The sequence below is a fragment of the Manis javanica genome, chromosome 2 (genome assembly GCF_040802235.1).
Source record: "Manis javanica isolate MJ-LG chromosome 2, MJ_LKY, whole genome shotgun sequence".
NCBI classification, from domain to species: domain Eukaryota; kingdom Metazoa; phylum Chordata; class Mammalia; order Pholidota; family Manidae; genus Manis; species Manis javanica.
Genome location: NC_133157.1, coordinates 196,133,456 through 196,156,021, shown reverse-complemented (window position 1 = coordinate 196,156,021; position 22,566 = coordinate 196,133,456). Strand labels below are relative to the sequence as shown.

The window sequence follows — 22,566 nt, the reverse complement described above, 5'->3', positions numbered from 1 at the left end:
TTTTGCCCCACACCTCATATTTCAGTTAGTTTTCATGAGTCCTCACTTACTCATGTAGTTCTATAAGTCTCATGTACATGAGATTAAATAAAAGAAATTCCACATGCAAATTATGCTGAAATTTATAGAATACCTAAATGATGGCTCAAGTGCAATTGTTGCAATTGTTGTATTTAGATTTTATTTTGATATTATTTTGTATATTTTTCTTTTCCATGTTTCCATGTTAAATATGTTTATTGCATTTTTATTCATTATATACCGTAGCACCACAAAATTATCCATTTAGAATTGTTTTGTTAAACTTTCATTCAAATGTTTCATTTGAAATACTAAAATTAATGGAATAGAATGTTTTTTAACCTAAAATAAGAGGCCAAACATAAATAGCTAAAAATACTTCTTTGAATATGCAGCTATGTTTAACATGTACTTCTATAGTTGTATACATACTGGGCCAACCACTCATGTCTCTGCCAACATATTCTGTTACTTCTGTGATGAGTTAGACAATAATTACAAAGCAATATAGCATAAAAAACTTGAAAACCTACAAAACTAAACTTTCAATTAAATAGAAATTCTAATTAAATTATGATATGACTTTTATTTGGTACATTTTCTAAATGAATATATTTATAAGAGGCTTTACATGAACTTTATTAGACTTGCGGATATATTGTTAAAATAAAAAAGGATTCAAAAACATAATTTTCATTATAATGCATAACAAAATCCAAATTTAATATTGTAACGATTACTATTAAGTACATGTGTCAATTTGCATGTGTAATATATGTCATTTTCCATTATCACAATTCCAAAGATGACATATAGTTATGATTTATAGAAGCATGCTTATATATGTAAACCATTTCACTTTATTTTTGTTATATTGGGAAATGTTTGTTAAAGAATATTAATGAAATTATATTTTAGGTATGCTTATATTTTAGACATCTAATTTTTAAATATCTCTCAAGCATTTTAATGATAGGATAGTCTAATTGTGATAAACTACATCTTGTATACATGATTTGAATTCAAATGAATGGATTTTCTGAATGTACACTTTCTTCCTTAATTTGGGTTGTATCTCATGTAACCTGAATTTAATATTGTGCTATTAAAGATGATGTTTACATCATTATGTAGTACACTTTAATTTTTTAAAAGGAGAAAATTTTAATATTGGCTTAACTATATTATATATTTAATACTGCATTGTTGATAAATATAATCCTAAGACTTTTTCTATCATTGGGAATTACCACATAAGACAGTTATGTGTGCAAAAGCATCGAATATTTTTAAACTGTTAAATGGTGGGTGCATTTTGGGAATTTAAAAATCTGTGTTTCATACACTGCCAATTTAAAGTGGTAACAAATCATTTTTCTAAATTGGTCTGCATTCTAAATAAAATGGCTATACAATACATGATGTAACTATATGGTGATGGGTGATATTATTGCCTTATAAAATAAATCAATGTTACTTGTTTATAATTCCACTATATATATGAAACATGTATAACTAAATTTAGACGCACTTCTACCTCCTGCCATTATGAGACATAACCACTTTTCACTTTACAGAAATTTGAACATTCTTAGTAAATCCATTTTACACTAACATTGCAAACTTTCAAGATTTGGGAATGATGACAGAAATCTTCAAGTACTCTTACTTACGTAAATAAACCTTCAGATTCCACACTTTTTCAAAGTGATGTTTTTGGAAGTTGAAAATAAAAATTATCAGCTTTCTCCCTTTGGAATTACTCTGCTCGTTATACTGTTAGAAATATGACTTTGCCATGAAAAATTATAATTTCCTTTGTGAAATGTCTTCTCTTTATTGCTGTTAATATTATGTTAGCATTATTATTAGATTCATTCATTCATTTTATCTTTCTTTTGAGGAATATATTTCGAGCTTCTATTTTTTACTAGGTACTGTTTTTGATACTAGGGTTTCAACAGTGAGTAAAATATATTAAAAATATCGACCCTCTGGGAGTTTGTGTTCTAGGAGGGGGGAAGGAATATGAACATAAAATATTAGTAAAACGTAAAAACTAGTTAGCAAAATATCTTGTTAACAAAACATCTAGCAAAACCAATATGTCTGGTTATTGGTTATTATAACCATATATATGGCTATTAAGAAAATGGGTTTTTCAGTGCTGTATTCCAGCATTATATCTGTTCTGCATTCAGGTTAGGAGAATAGTACTGAATCACCACCACCTTTAGCCAGAAGTAGAGCTTTATTACTGAAGATAGTAAGAGATTAAGAGTAGGATTGCTAGCAAATCCTGGGTCTAAAGCTATCAAAGGTCAGTTCAAATTCTGAAATTTGGTTAGGAACTGTATTTATTTCCTGGGACATCAGGAAAATGAGCGTTTGGAATTGGTCTGTAACTACTGAAGATTAGTTATAGAAGCAACCTAGACACATTCCCAAGAATTAACCCAGAATTGTCAACCCCAATACAAGAGACTATTTGCAATTAGTTGTAATGACCTCAGTGATAGACTATAAATCGCTGTTCAGTTTACCCTTTTGGAGTAAGGTATAAACAGTGAGATTTGACACAGAGTACAAATTCTATTATTTTTCTTACTTTTAGATTATATTTAGAAAATATATTTATAGTTAAGTTTTCTTCTTTAAACCTAAGATCCTGGAAATTAAGATAAAGTTTTGATAGTAATGAGCATATGAGCATCCCAAATGTATGATTTACCATGAATTCAATTACTGAATGTTAGTCATGTGAGCATAGTTATTCCTTAATCACGTAATCAAAGAAAACTCTAACTAAATATTAGCTTAGTAAATGCTACTGGCCAATCTGCCTAACCAATATGAATTTACTAGATTCTCATTTTCATGAAATAACTTGGATAAATACCAACAGCAACTTTTCTGATTAATTCTTTAAAATATTTAAAAAATAATAATAATAAAATAAAATATTTTAAAAGTCTTTAAAATAGTCTAATAACTGTCATACCTCATTTGTCCCTTGCCTCAAAATACAATCATCATTTAATATTTTGAGTTTTGAAATCAAATTAAAACAAGATATGACATCTCAGGTTGGAAGAATTAGAAGTCATGTGCTCCTTTGCTTGCTAATGAATGAGGTGAACCCATGATGACTTCCTTTTTGAGTTTAAAGCAGAAACTAGAATTACCAGTCCTACTAATCACCTGCCCATAGCACAAGAGAAAGAAAAGGCAGAACATGCTCAAACCACACTGAGCATATAGGTATTTTCCTCTTGAAGAATGTTTAAAATATCCTCTGTATTTTTGTCTAAAATGTCTAATTATATATTGTAGACAGAAGTTTGGAATGTAGTTTATTGAGAAGGCAAGTATATGAAACATATGCCACTCATTGGCTTTAAATTTATTCAAAAGTTTTCTAACTAGGACTTGACTGATTTCTAATTTATATCTCCAAAATTCAAAATTGTTTCTTTTTTAAAGATTTTAGCTGTCAAGATCTTTTACATATATCTTCATTCAGTTTTAGGCTCTTCTTGTAAGGTTACTTTTTTTTCCGTTATATAAGAATGATGTACTACCAAGGGTAATCTTTTAAAATGTTTAAGAGAAAAGAAAAAGAACACTAACTTGGCACCTTTAAAACAAATTTTTGAATTGTAGTGAATCTTTAATAAGGTTAAGAATATGGAGAGAGATTTAACATGAAATGCTTAGGGGATACTTGGAAATTCTCTGTTATTTTTAAAGCTAGTTTTGTATAACTAAAATTCCATGCTAATTGTTAAATTTTAATCACTTCTAAACCTAAAGATTTAATTCGTTGAAAACTAGTTAATCTCAAATTTTACATTAAAATAGTGAAAAATATTAACCAACTTCCAAAAACAGCCCACTAAATTCTAAAGTATATGTAGCTCATATATTGAATATTTTATCATGTTGGCTGTTTTCTGGCGAATGAGGTTAAGAGACATTTACGCAGATATTTCAGAGTTGTTTTTTTTAAATCATTTTGTTTTCATTTTGGTTTTGATTTTTTCCTTTCTACACTTGCTTATCTTAAAATAGAAAATTTTGGTATTTTTCCCAGAAATTATGGAGAGAGATGGCACAGACTATTCAAACATACTTTTGAGAAAAGTGTGGTTACATAGTTACCCCATCTGTCAAAACTTGTCACTTGCTAGGCATTTGTTGCTAAAATTTATCTATAGATAAAAAAGATTCATTCAGGCCACATAAAGGATTCACCTTTGTCCCCGTTATGTATTGCAATTAAAATGTGGTATACTTGTGTGTTAATATCTATTCACAGGTTGATTAATACAAACCAATCATCAGATCTGATTATTTCACATTTTTAGTGGGTGCTTGTGTTTTGCCTCTTCATGTTGATTATCCTTAAGGTAATGGAAGGGAATATAACTGATTAAACTTATCAGAAAAATAAATAAAATTTAAAAGAAAAAGTTAGCATGTAGTGCTACTGTGTCCCACAGGTTCTCCATTGACCCACACTACCTCCACTGGTGAGTTAGAGGAGCATAACAGGACTACCACTGGTGCAATTGCTGTTGCTAGCACATCTGCAGATGTTACTGTATCCAGTGTTACAGCTGTCACCATCCATAGACTTTCCGAGGAACAGCGAGTGCAAGTTACGAATCTCAGAAATTCAGGTCTGGACCCCAACACGTCCAAGGACGGGCTCTCTCCTCATCAAGCAGATAAACAGAGTACAAGGAGAAGACCAAGAAATGCTGAACAGATAGAAAGAACTAAAGAACTTGCAGTTGTTACTTATAGAGGTATTGGTTGTTATTTTACTTGTGCCCATTTAGTTATAGCCCAAGCTGTATTTTGGTAATGATTCTAATAGAGAATGAGCTGAAAGAGAGCCAAGATGTAGAAAGGAAAAGAAAGAGTTCAGAGTGGCTGAAAAATACAGGTAGTAACAGCCAAAACCTGAATAATTTGAAAGCACAGGAATTAAAATAAAAACTTATCAAAGTGCAATGAAAATGTTTTTTTGAAGGAGGGGGTAAACCTAGAAGGAAAATAATTCATAAAAGGGACAGTGAAAAACAAATACTGAATATCTGTTGCTTACTCTACATACCAATTATGATGTTGAGATTCCACGAAAATAAAATAGCCAGTTGCTATTAGTGTGTGTACATATATACAAATTGATGATTTATCCTATGTGGTAATTTTTTTATTTGCATGATATTTTTTATGTTTCACAAATGCTAATTAACAATTGAGAATATAGATAATTTGAGATAAGTGTAAGCATTATATCTGGTGATTGTCTTAATAGCTTATTTTTCTATTTCTAAATTAACTATTGCTTGACTTATGTGATTTTACTGAGAACAGTTTCCTCATTTGGAAAAAGTAACAGCTATTCATTGAGATTATAGCTCCAAATTTAATTATTCCTTAATTTCCTAATTTAATTTTCGGAGAATAAAATGCCATGAAGCCAAATTATATATTGGTAATTTATAGTCAGTTAATATTAGTCTTTTATAAAATTAGGAAATGTAACAAACTTCTCTTTCTGTTTCTTGGTAGCAACTTTTATTGAGCAGTTTAAAGAAAAAAAATCAGTATAGTGTCAATAAATTAAGGAACTTTATTTCAGTATTATGCATCAGTGAAAATATTAATTAATTAAACTTACTTCCATTACAAAATATCTACTCCAACTCTATTTCTAATTCATCACATATTCTATAAACCGGCTATGGTTTATGTAGTGTCTTCAGGTATGGTTTATACAGAACATGATATAAGTAATGGAAAACCATTCATACAAAACATGGTGTAAGTAGTGGAAAACCATCAATACTTAGTGTATGCTAAGGAGAAAAATTAAGACATCTTTCCATAATTTGGTTGAAATACATCAGAAGCTCATTTCCATTAGGATTCATGCTGAAATTATTTATTTTAAGTCTCTTTAATAAGCATTCTAAAATGAATTCTTCACAAATAGTTTCCTTTAAGGATTAATCAATATCACCTTTATTCTCTAGTCATATTGATACAATTAATATTTCCACTTAAAATAATAGAGAATTGTGATAAAAATGCATTATTTGTTTAATCAACCCCACAGTTTTTCTCAGTACCAGGAAATAAAAATATGTAAATATTATTACTAAGAAAAAAAACCCTTTTATTTAGTGTTTTCACTTTCTTTGGAAAATGCATGAGCTAACTCCCCTCAATATACACCTGTATTTTCAGATGTAAAACAGTTTTCAAAGACTTGACTCTTAGCAGTGCCAAATTTCTAAATTATAATTGGCTGACATCAAAGCAGTATTAAAAAAATAATTCCAGCTCAACCAATATATCTGAAATACCTGCTGAGTACCAGGCTCTGTTTTGTGGGAAAATAAGGATAAATAATGCATGACTCCTCCATTCAAGGGACTGAGTTAGAGTGCAGAACATAGAGTGGCTATTCTGGTGGTACAAGGAAAATTATGTTAAGTTCATGACTGAACAGAGTACTAAAGGATGTGTGCAGGCTTGAGCCATTCAACTGACATTTTAAATGAGTCAGTACACATAATAGAAAAGTAATTGCTTAATGTATCTAGATATTTTAAAGAGAAATTAATTTTGTTCTTCTATTCCATTCCCTGTAATGTAGTCAGAATTACCTGTTAAAAGTGAAATCATGATCACATCACTTCACTGCTTTAAGGCTTCCAGTGTTTTCCCAGTGACCTTAGAAATAAAACCAAGAGTTGCTAGTGACCCACAGGACCTCCATGATCTAGCTTTTGCCTGTATTTCCAAATTCATCTCATGTAACTTTCACAATTATTTTATTCCTTTCCTTCTCCTTCTTCCCTTCCCTACTCTTTCCTTTCCTTCCCTTTTTTTGGAGCCAGGGGGCAAACAGTTTCTTTTAATTTATTAAACATACCATGTTTTTTCTACCTCAAGCCACTCTTACAAGCTATCTCTTCTTTTCAGCCAGGTTATTCTAATTCTCTTTTCAAGTTTTAGCTGGAATGGTCACCTCCAGGAAGGTTAGGTTTTCCCTTTATAACTTCACCATTGTACCCTGTGCTTTAAATCACCTACCCTATGATTTGTCCAGCAGTTTTTACCTCTGTGAGGTTAGGAGTGGATAGGTCCTGCATTCCCTGCCTAGAACAGCTTCTGACACTTCAGTATTTTTATAGTACTTACTGAACTAATGATAGTTACAGTTTTACTAGCGAGAGCATTCACCGAAATTACTTAGACTTAAAATTCTATTCTTCAACATAATCAAATATCTACATATTTCCATATTAAGGATAACTACTTCCTTTTGAAACAATTATTAAAAGGTCAATGTTCTTAACCCCTTTTAAAGGCAACATTCTCATAAACCCACAATAATATATTGCTTTTATTGTATTACTACTGCAAAATTCACAGCTTAAAATTAGTTAATGCCTCACTTATAGCCCTTATACATTTATAAAATCAAATGATAATTATAATTAAACAAAATGGTAAAACCAATAAATTTCATGTGAGTAAATATTAATGTAACTCAATGGATGCCATTTTGCTGAAATTAGTTACCATGTTAAGCATATATATGGTAGACTGCAATAGCAGAGGTGCCTTTGACATCTGCAATTCCATACTATTTTGCATGTGTGATAATTTAGTTTTTATTTGTCATTTTTTCTTTATTCACACTGCAGTTAAACTTTTATGATGTTTTTTGATCATTACTAATTCATAATTTATCTATTCTCAATAACCTGAGGCAGTTAAAATAGTTAAAATTCACTTCAGTATCATTGTGAACACAAAATATGGACACTGAAATTGCACATAGTATTTGGATTGTACTCAAGTGTCTGTGGACTCAAAATCTCTTACTTTATGATAAATATTAAATCACTATAACTAGTTACTTTATTATAAAAATGATACAATTAATGAGTAATCTGAAAAAAATGGAATATTTATGACAGATATCTTCAAGTCTTCTTCCTAGAGTACTATTCCAATTAATGTTCCTATTGTACCATAGTTAAAACATCAGTGATACAATTTAAATTATTTTCTTAAAATAATTTTTGCACTTTCTACTCATTCTGAGTAAAAGAAAACTGTTTTGTTTTCTCCACTTAAAAGAGTATTTCGAAATTGAAATAAAAAAGTAAAAAAGAAGGAAAAATACTAATAATGTTTGTTTAGATCTTTAACCTATGTGTTAGCACCTCACCAGTTATTTGTATTAGTATCAATAGTTCTCAGTATGAGAATTCAGTTATTATTGATTAGATTTTAGTTCATTTTGCCACCTACTCTGTATGATGCCCTGTGCAGGTCACATGAAATATTAGAGTTCAATTTTCATATTTGTAAAATGATATTACAATATTATTATTGTGAGGATTAAACATGACATTGGGTAGAAGTATCGAAAAAATTCTCCCAATGGAAAGACAAAACCAAATTGCTCACCATTGCTGGTCACTTTTGAGGTCAGAGAACTAAACTGAGTACACTCTGCCCCTTGTTAGCTATATGAGCTTGAGCAGTAACTTCAACTCTCAAACCTGTTGCTTCTTAGTAACTGTCTAGATGTGTGAAAAAAATTTAGCATACTTTCTGACTTGTGTTCAATGTAAGTATTTTATTGTTATTTACCAAATATGTTTTAACTTTTGCCATTTACATGACATTATATGATAGTTGGGATATAAAAATAAAAACTGTGGGCTATGCTATCAAGTGGTCTATATAACTTTATAAATATGAGTAATTATAAATTTATTCTGAGAAATATTGAAATAGCAGTAGTTTTTGAACTGCTATTGATGTAAAGGGGAGGGATTAACTCTAAATGCAGAATCAAGAAAGGTTACACAGAGGGTATTTGAACTAATTCTTGAAAGATGAATAAAAGTTTCAAATTAGTAAGCTGTAATTAGATCATTCAGATGTACAGAAAAAGTGTTGAGTATGGAGTAGATACTTGTGTTGCATAGAAATATGAGTCTGTACCAAAATAAATAAAGGAGGTATTCAACTGTGCTTAAAGGAAGATTCACTTTCATATAAATAAACCTAAAAAATTGATGTTTTTAGTTTACAAAATAACCATATGTTTAAAATTAAGTAGCATAATATCCAAGGACATTTTAAATTTCATCAGAACAATTTGTAGCTTTAGCCATAATATATCTCTTAAAATGATTTCTTAATCTTTATTTAACATACCTTTTCCAGTAGTCCCTAAACCCCATAGTTCAATATTATAGTCCTAAGAAATCTCAACACAAAATTAACTTAAAATAACAGAACCTATGTCATAATATGATTTAAAAATATAAGCAAAGATCCAATATTTCTAGGATTATATATTTTAAGAATTAGATGGAATCTTTCAGATGACCTAATTAAACACCTTTAGAGAGGATATTGTGGTCTGGCAGAGGCTTTTTGAAAACCCAATCTTTATGTTACTAGACTAATATTCATTCATTCTTTCACCATCATTCAAGATTCTTAAGGTCTAATGTTTGCATATCCCTTCATTAGACAATATTGTTTAAAGTAACATAATGATAATCACAATTAATTGGGTTTTCTCCTCCAATATGTTTATAGCCATACCACTTTAAAAATAATTATTAAATGTTTTAATCCACATAATTTAACATTGTTTTCTTTGTATATTGTAGTAGAATGATATTTTTTTCCAGTATGTGAACAAGTTGTCAGCTGTTAATGAGCAGCCTTAGTGTTGCTGTTTTCAAGTACAAAATGTGGATATAGTCTGAAAAAGTTCCTGTCTCCATATATATTAATTATAAATTCTCTTTTATTGTTCTTCTAGTGGAAATTTAACTCAGATGGCTATAACATCTTGTGGAGTCCAACACGTGTTACGAGCATTTATAGACTATACTGCTGTTTGTTTTGACATAGTATAGTGAATTCTTCTATAGTATGTTTAATAGCTAATGATCATAATAGGATCAAGCAATATTTTAGTTTACTTTATAGAGTAACATGAATTTATGTTTAACTGCAGTTGAATACAAGTAGACTTCCCCTCTCATAAGGGCAGCCTCAAAGAGAATCTATTTTAATTATCAGTTTTTAAAAAGAACATTTTATTTTCACCTATTAGGCATATCAATTCAGCATAAAGCTATTTGTTTTAATCCAAACAAAAGCAGGATTTTTTTTTCATTTTTACCATAATCAATATTTTTTCAGTTAAGTTCATCTGTACTTCTATTTTGCCCAACAAAAAAAGGAGAGAGCAAGCTATCAGATATACATCTATACTGAATTTCCAGTTACTTCAGAAGCCAAATCTATGATTCTATGATATGTAACAACTTATTTTTTAAAAAAAAGAGACTGTCCTATGACAAAAACTGTATTGTATAGAAGTAACAGTTCTTGGGTGCCTACTATGTACATTTTACCAGTAAACTATTTGTCCACATGTAAAATACTTCTTTCAAGAGTTTTCAAACAAATAATGGTGTTTTAAAATTTTATTCAGACTTTGGTAGAGTATAAATTTGTAAATAAATTCTTTTTAATAAACCTTCAAAAGCACTATTAGAATGAAGAAGCCAAGTTATGGGTTGTTTCTTAGAACTTTATGGATACTAATAAATAACTATCAAGTATCAGGGTTTTATTGAACATATCTTTTGTAAGTATGTTGTTAATTCAAAAGAAGTATAAGAAAAGGTCTCTATTTTCAAAGGAAAAGTTAGAGATAAGACTGCAGAGAAAAAATATTGATCAGTTCTAAGAGAAAGAATTACTACAGAATGAGTATGATACATGAGTGGAAATGAGTCTTCATACATATGTTTTGCTGTTACATGTAAGAGATCAAACCTGTTTTGCCATAGGTTGTATAGCTTAGTTTATGGGACCCCAAGGAGATACAATATAGTTTATTATAAAGAAGACTTTGTTATATTGAGTTCTGTTCAAATATAGATTGTGTGCTTCTGGATGAAGTAAATTCTTAAATCATTAATAGGATATTCAGGCATTTCCCCAATGGGCAAATTGGGTGTTCCGAAGTCATATCAGTCAGAGTGTCCCAATAATATCATTGTTACTGTCCTTTCTAATCCTAAATGTCTGTGAATCTATCTAGACACACTATATATTAATTAATGTATTTATCATCTTCATTTTCTTCTGATCTTTGAGTTGACATGGACTTATCTTTATGGCTATCTAATTATATAGCCATGTTAAAACAAGCATAGATGTGACCAGTACTACTATCAAGAAAGCTAGAGTTTTGCATTCTCCTTAGTCCAGTAAATAGGAATGCAGCAACATATTTCATTTTCTCAGGGTCCAATGCTTACATACATGCCTTACATTCTAAATGCTTATCACTTGAGCATCTCACTCTACCTTATTATTTACATAGTCTCCAAGATGACAGTTGCTTTCTTCAAGACTTCTCCCTCCCACTCTTCCTGCCTTAACTATTTTGTCTTTATTTTTCCTTCTTTTCTTTCTTTCAGTCTATTTCTTTTCTTTAACCAACCTTCCTTCCTCCCTTACTTTGTTCCCTCCTTCCCATCCATCCTTCCTTATTTGTTTGCTTCTTCAACAAACCTTCACTGAGTACTTATATACCATACTTTCTTCTAGTTCTTGAGTTTACAACATTGAATGAAACTGAGTAGACTCTATCTCATTGAGTTTATATATACGTGGGGGGAAAAAGACAACAAGCAAGTCAATAACTACCTGATGGTAGTAAGGACTGTGCAGAAAATAAAAGAGACTATTTAATATATCGGTGGCTACCTTAGTTTGGATGGTCCAGAAAGGCCTTTTGAGGAGTTTAAATTTTGCCTGAGAACTAAATAACAGAAAGAAAACCATACTAAAATAAAAGATAAGAGGAGAAAGCATATCAGGCAGAGAAAACAACAGCTAGAAAGAGCTTGAGTTTTGCTTGAGAAAAAGAAAGCCCAGGGTGCCTGAAGTTCAGTGGACAAGGAGAGTGGTCGAGATGAGGTGGGACAGCATTTGTAGTCCCCTGGGCCTAGATAAAGGGTTTATTTTAATCTAAGTGAAATAGAATGCTGTTGGTGTGCTTTAGCAGGGAAGTGATATTATCTAACATAACTTTTCTTAATGTAATTTTAACAAAAAATTAAGAATGCATTTGAAGTAAATAATAGCAGGCAAATGAGTAAGTACACAAAAGTGTAGTAACAGTTGATAGAGATTCAGTCTTAAGTCTCAGACTCTGCTTTTCCAACTCAAGTTTGAACACAAATCACCTGGCAGTCTTGTTCAAATGCAGGTAGTGACTTGATAGGATTGGTATGGGATCTGAGATTCTGAATTTCTCAGAAATCTACAGGTTATGCTAATACACTGAATATCAAAAATTCATCTGAGGATGATTATCATATCAAACTGTATCTGCTCTCTGTCCATTCTCCATGAGATCTTGTTCTCCAATAAAAATTATCACAATGTTGATAAGCTATCTAGGACAGTATACTAAACGCTAACTTAATTCTATAAGAATGACTCTGATGGTGGGGAATTCACGAGTGGAAGAGATTTTGAGGGCGGATGGGTTTTCCCTGTCAGCCTTAACAACAAAAATTAATTCAACCCTTAGTGATGACTGAGTTGATTCCATTAGTTATGATTTTACTGGAAAGATCAATGATTGTATGCATAAATGATGAAAGTATTCCAAAGTCGTATTTTAACTGATTTATCACTTTTAAATTTTACCCTGATTTTGATACCTTGAAATGCTTTTTTTAATGTGTTAATAAATATCAACAAGAAAAAAATATATTAAGATTTTAGTTTCCCTTTACTTACCACATTTCAAATTTCTGAAAGGCTGAGAGATGGAAGCAAAACAAAGTGAAAAGAAGGATACAAAAATTGCCAAGTCAAAAATTTTCATGACTGAATATTAATAATTATCTTCTATTTTATATAAATGGTGAATTTGAATTTACCTGCTTGGATTACCAGGCCCTTTTTTATGAGACTAACAGATGTATTGGTATTGATTTTCATGCATGTTTAAAATAAATAATAACAATATACAATATACTTTAAAAAATTATCTGGTTACATGCAATTTTTGTAAAGATACTTTATTAATGTGTTAATTTTTGATTTTATCAAAAATACATTACAGTTATTAATTTCTATGTAAGACCTTTGATATTGGTAAATGCATATTTAACAGATAGGAATTAACATTTATGTGGGTATGCTACACATAAATATTGCTTATTGCATACTTTATATCTGTATTTTGTTACTTTTTTGTTTTTTTCATTGTTCTCTTGACTTTTTCCTAATTATATTACTTTGTGGAAAATTGTGTTCAATGTTGATTTTTGTAGCAATTTAAAAATCCATCTCTAGAAATGTGCCAACTTATTTAAATACGTAATTTTTTATTGAATACTCATTTTCTGTTCCATCACCACATGTCATCACATTTGTGAAGTTGTCAAAACTATGTCATTCATCACAGTAAATATATTTTTTATATTTCGAATTCTTCTACATTTTGTTAAATAAGTCGCTTTCAGGGAGAAAGAAGAGAAAAAAATGAAATGTTAGAATTTACTTTGTAACAGGTTTGTACATTTTTAAGAGGTACTAGATGAGAACACTCTGAGTGCATAATATGCAAATATTAAGCAATGGAAATTTATTGATTTTTTACAAATAACAAATCTGTAAGTAACCCCATTTTAACATATTTATCCAATGCTACCCTGAAGCCATGCTTCTGAGTTGTTCTGTGCAGAGACTTTATGAACTTCGGAAAACCTGATTTTTGTTTTCCTTTGAGTAGATCTTAGGAGCATCTATTTTTTCACATAAATTAGAACCATCCCTTCATAACAATGGTCTTTTATCATAAATGCTATTTTTTCAGATTTTCAACTCTATTGTTATGATCAACAGTAGTCATTAAACGGATATTTTGGTAGTGTGTTCTTTATATTAACACACTAATTCTCACTTTTTATAGAATGGAAAAACTAGGGAAGATAATAAAATGTAATACACTGAATAAAAGGGAAGGCTGAACTTGAAAGATCAGAGATGAAAGTGGTTTTGTGTGTAACAGATTTCCCCAAGTGGTCACTAGAGCTGTGAATGCAATGGTGACAGTAAATGTGACATTGGTGACTTTTAAATCTTTTCCCCTGTTAAAATATTTTGAAGGGACTAGACTTTCTGTTTGTGCTCAAAGTTGGTGGCAGTGAGGGCTCCTCTGCCTTTTGGAGTATGGAGAAATCGTCCTGTGAGAGACATTTTTATCTCGCTCAGAATTATTTCAGGGCACTTTCACCCACTTTTGCAACAAGCTGCTTCCCTTGCCTGTAGTCTGTAGAGCATATGGCTGCCCTGCTGTGCACAGTGAAGTCACACAATTAAGTTTTACAATTTTAGGAAGAGCAGAACCTTCATATATGGCAGAACAGCATGATATTAGGTTTGTGTTGCATTGCATAAAATATTTTTCTCTTCGTAATTCTGTCATTTGTATTTTAAATCATGGACTCGCTTTATGGTTTTGATGATTTTTCTTTGTTTAACATATTCTTCAAATGGCACTTCTTCATAACACCAAATTGGATTAAAGTGAAAGAAATTTCTAGATTGATTTTATCTAGAGTTTAGATATGTAAGTATGTGTATATATATGAAAAGCAAGCTTACATTAAGGGGGAAAAAATAAGCTTATCGACTCTCCTGAACTTTACCATTAGAAAGGAATGCAGTGAAAGATAATTTTACTAAAAAGACTGCATGATGATTTGAATTTCATGTAGCATTTGGCTTTTTTTACACCCTTTTTATTGATTTGTTCACACTTTTATTAAGCTTCAAGCCATGGATTATAGTTGGTAGTGTCATTAGATATTGTCTTCACTCAAAATTAAATTCAGTTAATGAAGCTGGTTCTGCTCTATACTTAAGTAAAACCAGGATTAAAGTCAGATATTGTTGACTACTTAAATTTTATATTATTTGTTTTGCATTATAAAGAATAAATGAGGATAGGATACACTAACTTCATCTATCTGTAGTAATCCAGGGTTAGAACACACTTAGGAGTTCTGACTAAATATATGTAGTGTAATTATTTATTTATTTATAGTCAGGTGGTAGTAGAGGTGCTAGAATTGAAGTTCCAGTTTCAAATGAATGAACACATTTTACCAACATATGCAAGACCTTAAGCAATGTATTAAGCCCATCTCCAGTTTTACATTTGTAGAAACGAGGAAAATATTTCAATTTTGAATGGATATTTTGTGGTTTAAATAAGATAGTAGGCATAGCATACCTATGCTTTAGACTCACAAGTAAATGATACTGCATCCTTACTTACAGAGCCTTTACAAGAAAACATGCTCTAATTACACAAAAATCACAGAAGTTAAAGTTACGTGAACAAATTCACAGAACAATTAGAGAGTTTTAAACTTCTTAAGTAGCTGTGTTCCTTGGAAATAAAATAAATAGTTTAATACAATATTGATAGAAAATTAAGGAAGCAGCAGATATGTACAGCTCTATTTAACACTATTCATATTGATCTCATGAATAAGTTAATGCCAAATTAATCTGTAGCATTCAGTTTATCTCAAGTTTCTATTAACCCCACATTTTTTTCTGTTTTACCCTCAATTCAATTACTCCTGTTTCAGTACAGCCAATTCACTTATTTTTTTTTTTATCTACTCTAGTCTTGAATTTTCTGTGCTTCTTGGGGAGATAATTTCTAGAAAAAAGCATAGATGCATGGTCTAGATCTTCAAAACATTCCCTAGGAAACAAGTAAGCAACCAGTGGTAGAATGATGAGCAACAGCTATCCATATTTCTACTTAGGTATTATCTTTTGAAATATATGAATGGTAATAGACAAGAGATATTGTTTAATATAGTACCTGAAAAATCCAATCTCTAATGATTTCTATGTACCAGTGGTATATCCATCAGACTTCAGTGGGAAACAGTGGGACATGGGCTAATTCAAGGAGGGTTTATTGACAAAGCGGTTATTTCTGAATGAGTGGTTGTAAAGGAACCCCAAGGGATCACGCCATGACTTAGAGTGGCAGCGGCTAGTCTGTCACCATTCCTGACCCACTGGAATGAGGGGAGGGAGAGGTTGGACAGAGAAATAATGTGTATCAGTTTGGCAAGAATGGACTAGTGACCTTCAGTGAACAGTCCTAGTCAACTCAAGTCAACATAATGGTGAGGTACCGTGTGGAATAATCCTGATCTTAATTTCCCCCTCCCTGCATCCTCCTGCTGGAATTGTCTAGAGGACATAGGAGTCTGGTGATAGAGCACAGTGCCTCAAAGACTAAATATTTGTAAGAATCGCCTGGGGGATTTTGTTAAAACTATACATTTTAAATTCATTAGTTCTCAGTTGGGTCCTGATAATCTACTTTCCCAACAAGCCCCTGTGTGATACCAAGGCTGCTAGGGCAGTGCTCTTTTGTGTAGCAGAACAGAGCCTGTCCCAATGAACCTTCTGTACAAACAAGGAGGATGGGTCTGTAAAGGGACACGAAGAATATAGAACATACATGGGTTATGGCAAGTGCTTTGCTGTCTTTAACAGCCATGAAGTTTGCCTCAAAACTCTGCAACAAATACAACTATCAGAGCTTATCTATTTTTATTTTAAACAAAATCCAAATATTGACACCAAGGCTTCTAGTGAAGGACCTGGATAGAATACAGTACTCTGAAATCAGAGGGATGAGGGAATATTGTTACTTATTAAAGTAATAACATTTTTCTGGATTTTTAAAATTTTAAAGTATTCACTTACAAATGAAATTTGTAGTGGAAGAATGTATTCTGCTGCCCTCAGTCTGAAGATATTCATCAGGTGCTTCTTTCTCAATTAGTCTCATATTAGAGCATCATAGTTTACATAAGTGATCACTGATTGTCAGATACATGACATAAATTTACTTTGAATAAAAATTTATAAGCCTGCAGGAATATATTTGTTGAGATTATTTCAGAAGTGTGACTAATCTTTATATTCTCTAAGGCATGCATATGAAAACCAGGGCCATCCTAAGCTTCCTAAAAAAAGAATGTAAAGAAAATTTGAATGTTATCATTTTTTCTGCTGCATTCTATGGTGAAATTATCTTTGGTAAAATTAATTTATGAAAGGAAAAGAAATTATAAAGAAAAAAATTATTTTCAAAAGCATATGTGCAAAATGGCATAAGAAAATCAGTGCGAGTAGATCTTAATATTTAACAGTAAGACTAACTACAGACAATAAGAAGTTGGTTCATTTGAAGTTAACAGACAATGATGATTAAAACAAATTAAAGTCTGGGACAGTTTCAAAAATGTTAAAATTATCTGTGAACCATACGCATGGTAACTCTTTCCATATTGTGACTTTTATTATGCCAACTATAAGAATCCCTAAGGAGAATATAAAAATCCCACATTTTCATATAATCCTGACATTTTACAGCACACCATAGCTCTACGACCTGTTACGCCAAGCACTGCGGGTCCATCTGCTGGTATCTACATAACTGTTATGGATGCCTGAATTTGTTCCATTTTTGGGAGGGAAGAAAGCCCATATACAAGATTGACAGTTTTTATCCAATAATTAGGTGTGTGCTTTTCAACCAGTTATTAAGTCTATCCACTGTCTTTTAAATAAAAAGTAACAAAATAATTTCAATCCAGATCTGTGGAAATTAGTAAATTGGGTTTATAAAATATGTCTTTTTACACCACACTGTTCAGTTTTCCAAGTTAAAAGACTAAGCAATGAAGATTTATTTCTTAGTCTAAAGGGGATGAAAATAAGATTCCAAAGATTTAGGATCGAGGACAAATGCATTAAAACTTTGAGATCTTGAAGCTTCAGAATCTTCTTCTGTAAAATGGAAATAATGCTGTTGCCTTAAAATATGCTAACTGACTATACCTATGTTCATACAAACTAATATGTTTATATATTCAAGGATGTTTCCATACATTTGTACTCAGTTTACTATTTTGGTCAAAGGATTTAAGAGGGTGTCTAACTTTCTATTTAAAAAATAAAATTTAAGTTAGAAATGCAAGGAAACCAAATGTTTCAATTTATATACCATTCCTATGCAGTGATGAAGACATAACAAAATAGTTAAAATATTTCTAGTGTATTGCATCACCAAATCAAATGGCCTGTGAAACTGGCTAGGTCTCAAAATTATCACTGGTAATAACAATGATATAAATAACTAATATTTACTGACATCTTGGTATGTGCTGAATCCTGGAACTTATTGTAAAATTTAAGCATAGGGGTATAGTATATAATTGTAAATTTTCTTTCATCTAAAAATTGGGCATCACACAAATTTTATATTTGTACATTATTTATGCAAGAATAGGTGTTAGCTATAAATTAGGGTAGCATAAATAGAAGTTTAGAATAAAAAATATTGGAGTGTTTGACTCATATTACTTACCTCTAGTGGTTTTTAAAAGGGAGAATATTAGATTTTAAGTAATTATAAAATTGAATATATATAATTTCTTACCCAATTTTATTGGCCTAATTCTACTGTTTTATATTTGAGAATATTTTGGATCTTGCATATCCCTAATATGTAAGTCTCTACAAATGAATTTTTCAATACTGTTGAACCTGTTTAGTTGTATACGACTACTTTACTCAGCATTATTTTCCTTCTTTTCACATATTGTGAAAGAAAATATTTTTCATACAGATTCATGAGCCACTTACTAATATGCTGCTGAATTTTCTATTTTACCTTTTTACTATAACCTATAAACATGATCTAATTACAACACATTTAATAAATTTTTTAAATTATACTACAGAAACATTAATAAAGCAAATATTATTTTCTCTGACATTTGTATCCAGTTATAAATCTTAAATGACAGATAGTATAGTAGACACCACAGAATACAACCTGGCTTTTACTATGCTGTCAGTATAGTTCCTTCATATTTCTTCTAAGGATGATATGGAAAGACTGACCTTAGCAGACTACATGTTAAATATGTTCTGAAGCAGTGTTTTGTTCTGTCAGTACAGCATGTAGAAGAAAATGTTAAATTTTAATGTTTTTGGAGTGTAACATGAAGCTACCATTTACTTTTAAACAAATAGAATTTATGCTCTTCACAAACTTAAGTACTTTTATAATCTCTAAACATTTTAATCTTTGAGATGGGATTAAGAATTCTGATTACCTAGTCTTTCCTTCTTCCCTTGATCCAAATTTTTTACCTAAGTACTTAGGGATAAAGGAATGAATCTCAGAAATGAATAGAGAGGTTAAATAACTTGTCCCATATCTTAGGAAACTAGACCATAGGTCTCCCACCTCCTCAAAGAAATACCACCCTGCCACAAATAACAGTGTGTTTCAACATTATCTTTTCCTGTAATAAAATTCCTGGTCAGAATTGATAACATTTGTTAGTTGCCATGTAAATGAATCATCTATCAATACCGAGATTTGCTGTAAATACGCATGCACGCACACACACAGTTTCAATAACCGAAACAAAAATGAAATTATTTTCTTCTTAGAATACTTTGCTCTCTGAGTATAAAGATAAGATTATAATTAATTCATTCAAAACATGTTTTTTATACATCTAGGTATCATATCAAACAGTACAAAAAAAGAGAAAGGCATTATATATATTTGAAAGTTAAAATGAAGCAATATAAACAAAAAAACCCACACACAATAAGATACAAATGACTTTCTCAAAATAAATTATTTTCATTTTCAAGAGTTATAATCTGATTTAATCACAGATTTATAATGCAGCTACTGCCACTTCCAAGATAAGTTATTGTCAAACTACTATAAATTTGGAAGATTAAGGTAATAAACAGAATATTACATTTATTTTATTTTTTATTGTTAGAATATAAGTAGAAAATGTAAGAGGCTTGGGGATGCTCTGATAATGTTTGATAAATGATGACATTATTCTTCTCTAAGAGTCTCATACAAGTCTGAAGCAATCATTTTCCAATGAAAAAGTGTTCTCACTAATACTAAAGATGCATGCCTCTTATTTTTGAAAGATAAATGTTCTGAAAAATTAAAAATTTTCACTATATACATACCAGTGATATAATTTTTTTAAAGTATGGTTATATGATTTTGGAGGTCATGAAGAGTCTATCAATTTTCTTATCGAATTTTGAAACTGGGAGATGTTTTATAACTTAAGTTTTAGAAGTGCAATGATAGAACATCACTAAAAGTTCATCTTTTTCAAACCTCCATCTGGTGGTTCAATTCCCTCTATTATCCGGACAAAATGGTCAGTTTCCTAATGTTGGAGAGTGGCACCAATGCTTCTACTGCCTCCCAATATGTTTTCTCCTAGTAGTATCATATGTTCTCAGGTTGCACTAGCAGAGATTCTTTAACATAAAAATGAAGTCATTTGCCACCTGTTCCACAAAACATATTGATATCTGAAACAGTTACTTTATACATATATATGCATATATAGTTACTTTTTTATAATAGACATTATAATTTAAATAATTTCAAATAAGTGACTTTAATTGATTAACATAAAAGTTAGATGAGGCTTAGTAACATCAGTGACCATCATTTTTAAATAATTTTTTAAATACATTTTTAATTCAAATTCATTTTGAAGATAACAGAATAATTAATATGGAAAATACTACAGTGATAATCCCCTAAAGGTGCTTAAAATTACTTTAATGAAGAGTATAAAAACAAAATTTTTTTTTAGAGTCCAGGGATTACCATTAAACAAAAATTAATTTTATTGTTTGGCTTACTGTATTCCTTTCTGCTAGACCTTTCCCATATTATAAAATATTTCCATTATGTTAAAAAAGAAAAAGTATGGATCAAAGCAAAACATCAATAAATAAAAACAAAAAATGTTTAGCATGTGAAAAGCAGGAAAAAAAAAGGCAATTAATCTTTGTGTATATGTCTACATGCCATGTATTTAATGAAATTTAATGAAAATTTATTAACATAGTTTTTATGTATGTAAAAGTAACTTTACACATGAAAGTGCTTCTTCTTGAGCATTCACTTTTATCACTTCCTCCCTTCTTATTTCAAGATTAATAAGGGAAATCATCCCAACAAAATGCCTTTAGTTAAGTGAGTCAGAATTTAAATACTGTCCTGATTCATTCAGTTGTAAACTCATACAAGTATCACATTAGTAAAGTACTATTCCTGACTTTGAGGAGCTCACAGTGCAGTGGAAGTAACTGATACAAACAACATACAGTCTTTTAACATTTTCTTAATCTATATGAGAAACCATAGCATATTTTCACTTATCTCTAGGATAAAATAAATTTTACATCTGTAATATTGAAATACACCTGTTAAAAAGGTCATTTTAATGTTGTAAGCTAAATATGATTACTTGAAGTTTTCATTGTTTGGTAGATGTTGGTATTGAATGCATAAGTTATGTAATACATAAATTTATATTTTATGACAGATACTTGAAATTGAAAATTTCACTGATGCATGATTTAGAACAGGGTCTTGCAATTGGAACTTGGAATATTTGTCCTTTCAGTTTTTCATAAAGCAACATACAATATGTGTTCCTCCTACTGAAATAATGAAAACACCTAAAATGTGTTTACTATTTCACATATTTTAAAGTTTTTGTGAATTTACATTATTTTCTATTCATTCTTTTTTATTTCCTAAAATGGCTATTTTCCTGGCCTTCCATCTTCTGCATCTGTATTGCAATTAATATACTTTTTATGCTAAAAATATAGATTTTTTATCTTCAATTGAAATTGACAAATAGATGCTTAAAAAAAACAAAAAAAGGATAGTTTCCATTAGGACCATGAAACTATTTAAAACCTCTTGGTCTGCACTGACACTTTCTTAGCTAGGTATTACCCCTGACTACCTCACCCCCCAAAATAATTCATTTTACACACACGCACACACACACACACACACACACACACCTCCTCTGTAGTTTTCAATGTGTTATAAACACATCCTTTATTCCTAGTAACACAAAGTGATCCTCTGGACTTTTCTTCTTTAATTTTCTCCTTTGGGTTTAGATCTTTTCATTGATTTTTCTTTATTCTTTAAAAATTCCAGTTATGTGTTGTAACTCCTGTGAAATCTTCTGACCTGTTTGTTATATTTAAAGTTCAATCTTAGAATGCAGAGAAAAGTAAAGGCAGAATTCTTATTATTCATGTTTAGTTTGGGAGAATTATGCCATAAAATGCAAAATGCAATTTTTTGTTAAAAAGACTTTAAGACAGTAGGAAAATTCACAACTGGAAAATTAAATTTAGAGTTGAATACTCCAGAAGAACTATACTTTAGCTTACCATGGGGGTGTGGTTGTGGAAGAGAATTAAAACAAAAAGCATAACTTTAGAGAGATGTGGCCA

The 22,566-nt window shown here is 30.5% G+C and overlaps 1 protein-coding gene across 5 annotated transcripts in view; it reads left to right on the top strand.

Moving 5' to 3' along the window:
- Window positions 1–22,566, top strand: part of CSMD3 (CUB and Sushi multiple domains 3) — a 1,174,595-nt gene that overhangs the window by 461,488 nt on the left and 690,541 nt on the right. For 2 of the 5 annotated variants that reach the window (XM_073229980.1, XM_073229978.1), the window contains exon 7: window positions 4,524–4,832. The exons of the other annotated variants lie outside the window; for them this stretch is intronic. In XM_073229980.1, the coding sequence (XP_073086081.1) occupies window positions 4,524–4,832 (309 nt within the window). The remainder of the gene's footprint in view (window positions 1–4,523; window positions 4,833–22,566) is intronic. 5 annotated transcript variants of the gene reach the window in all.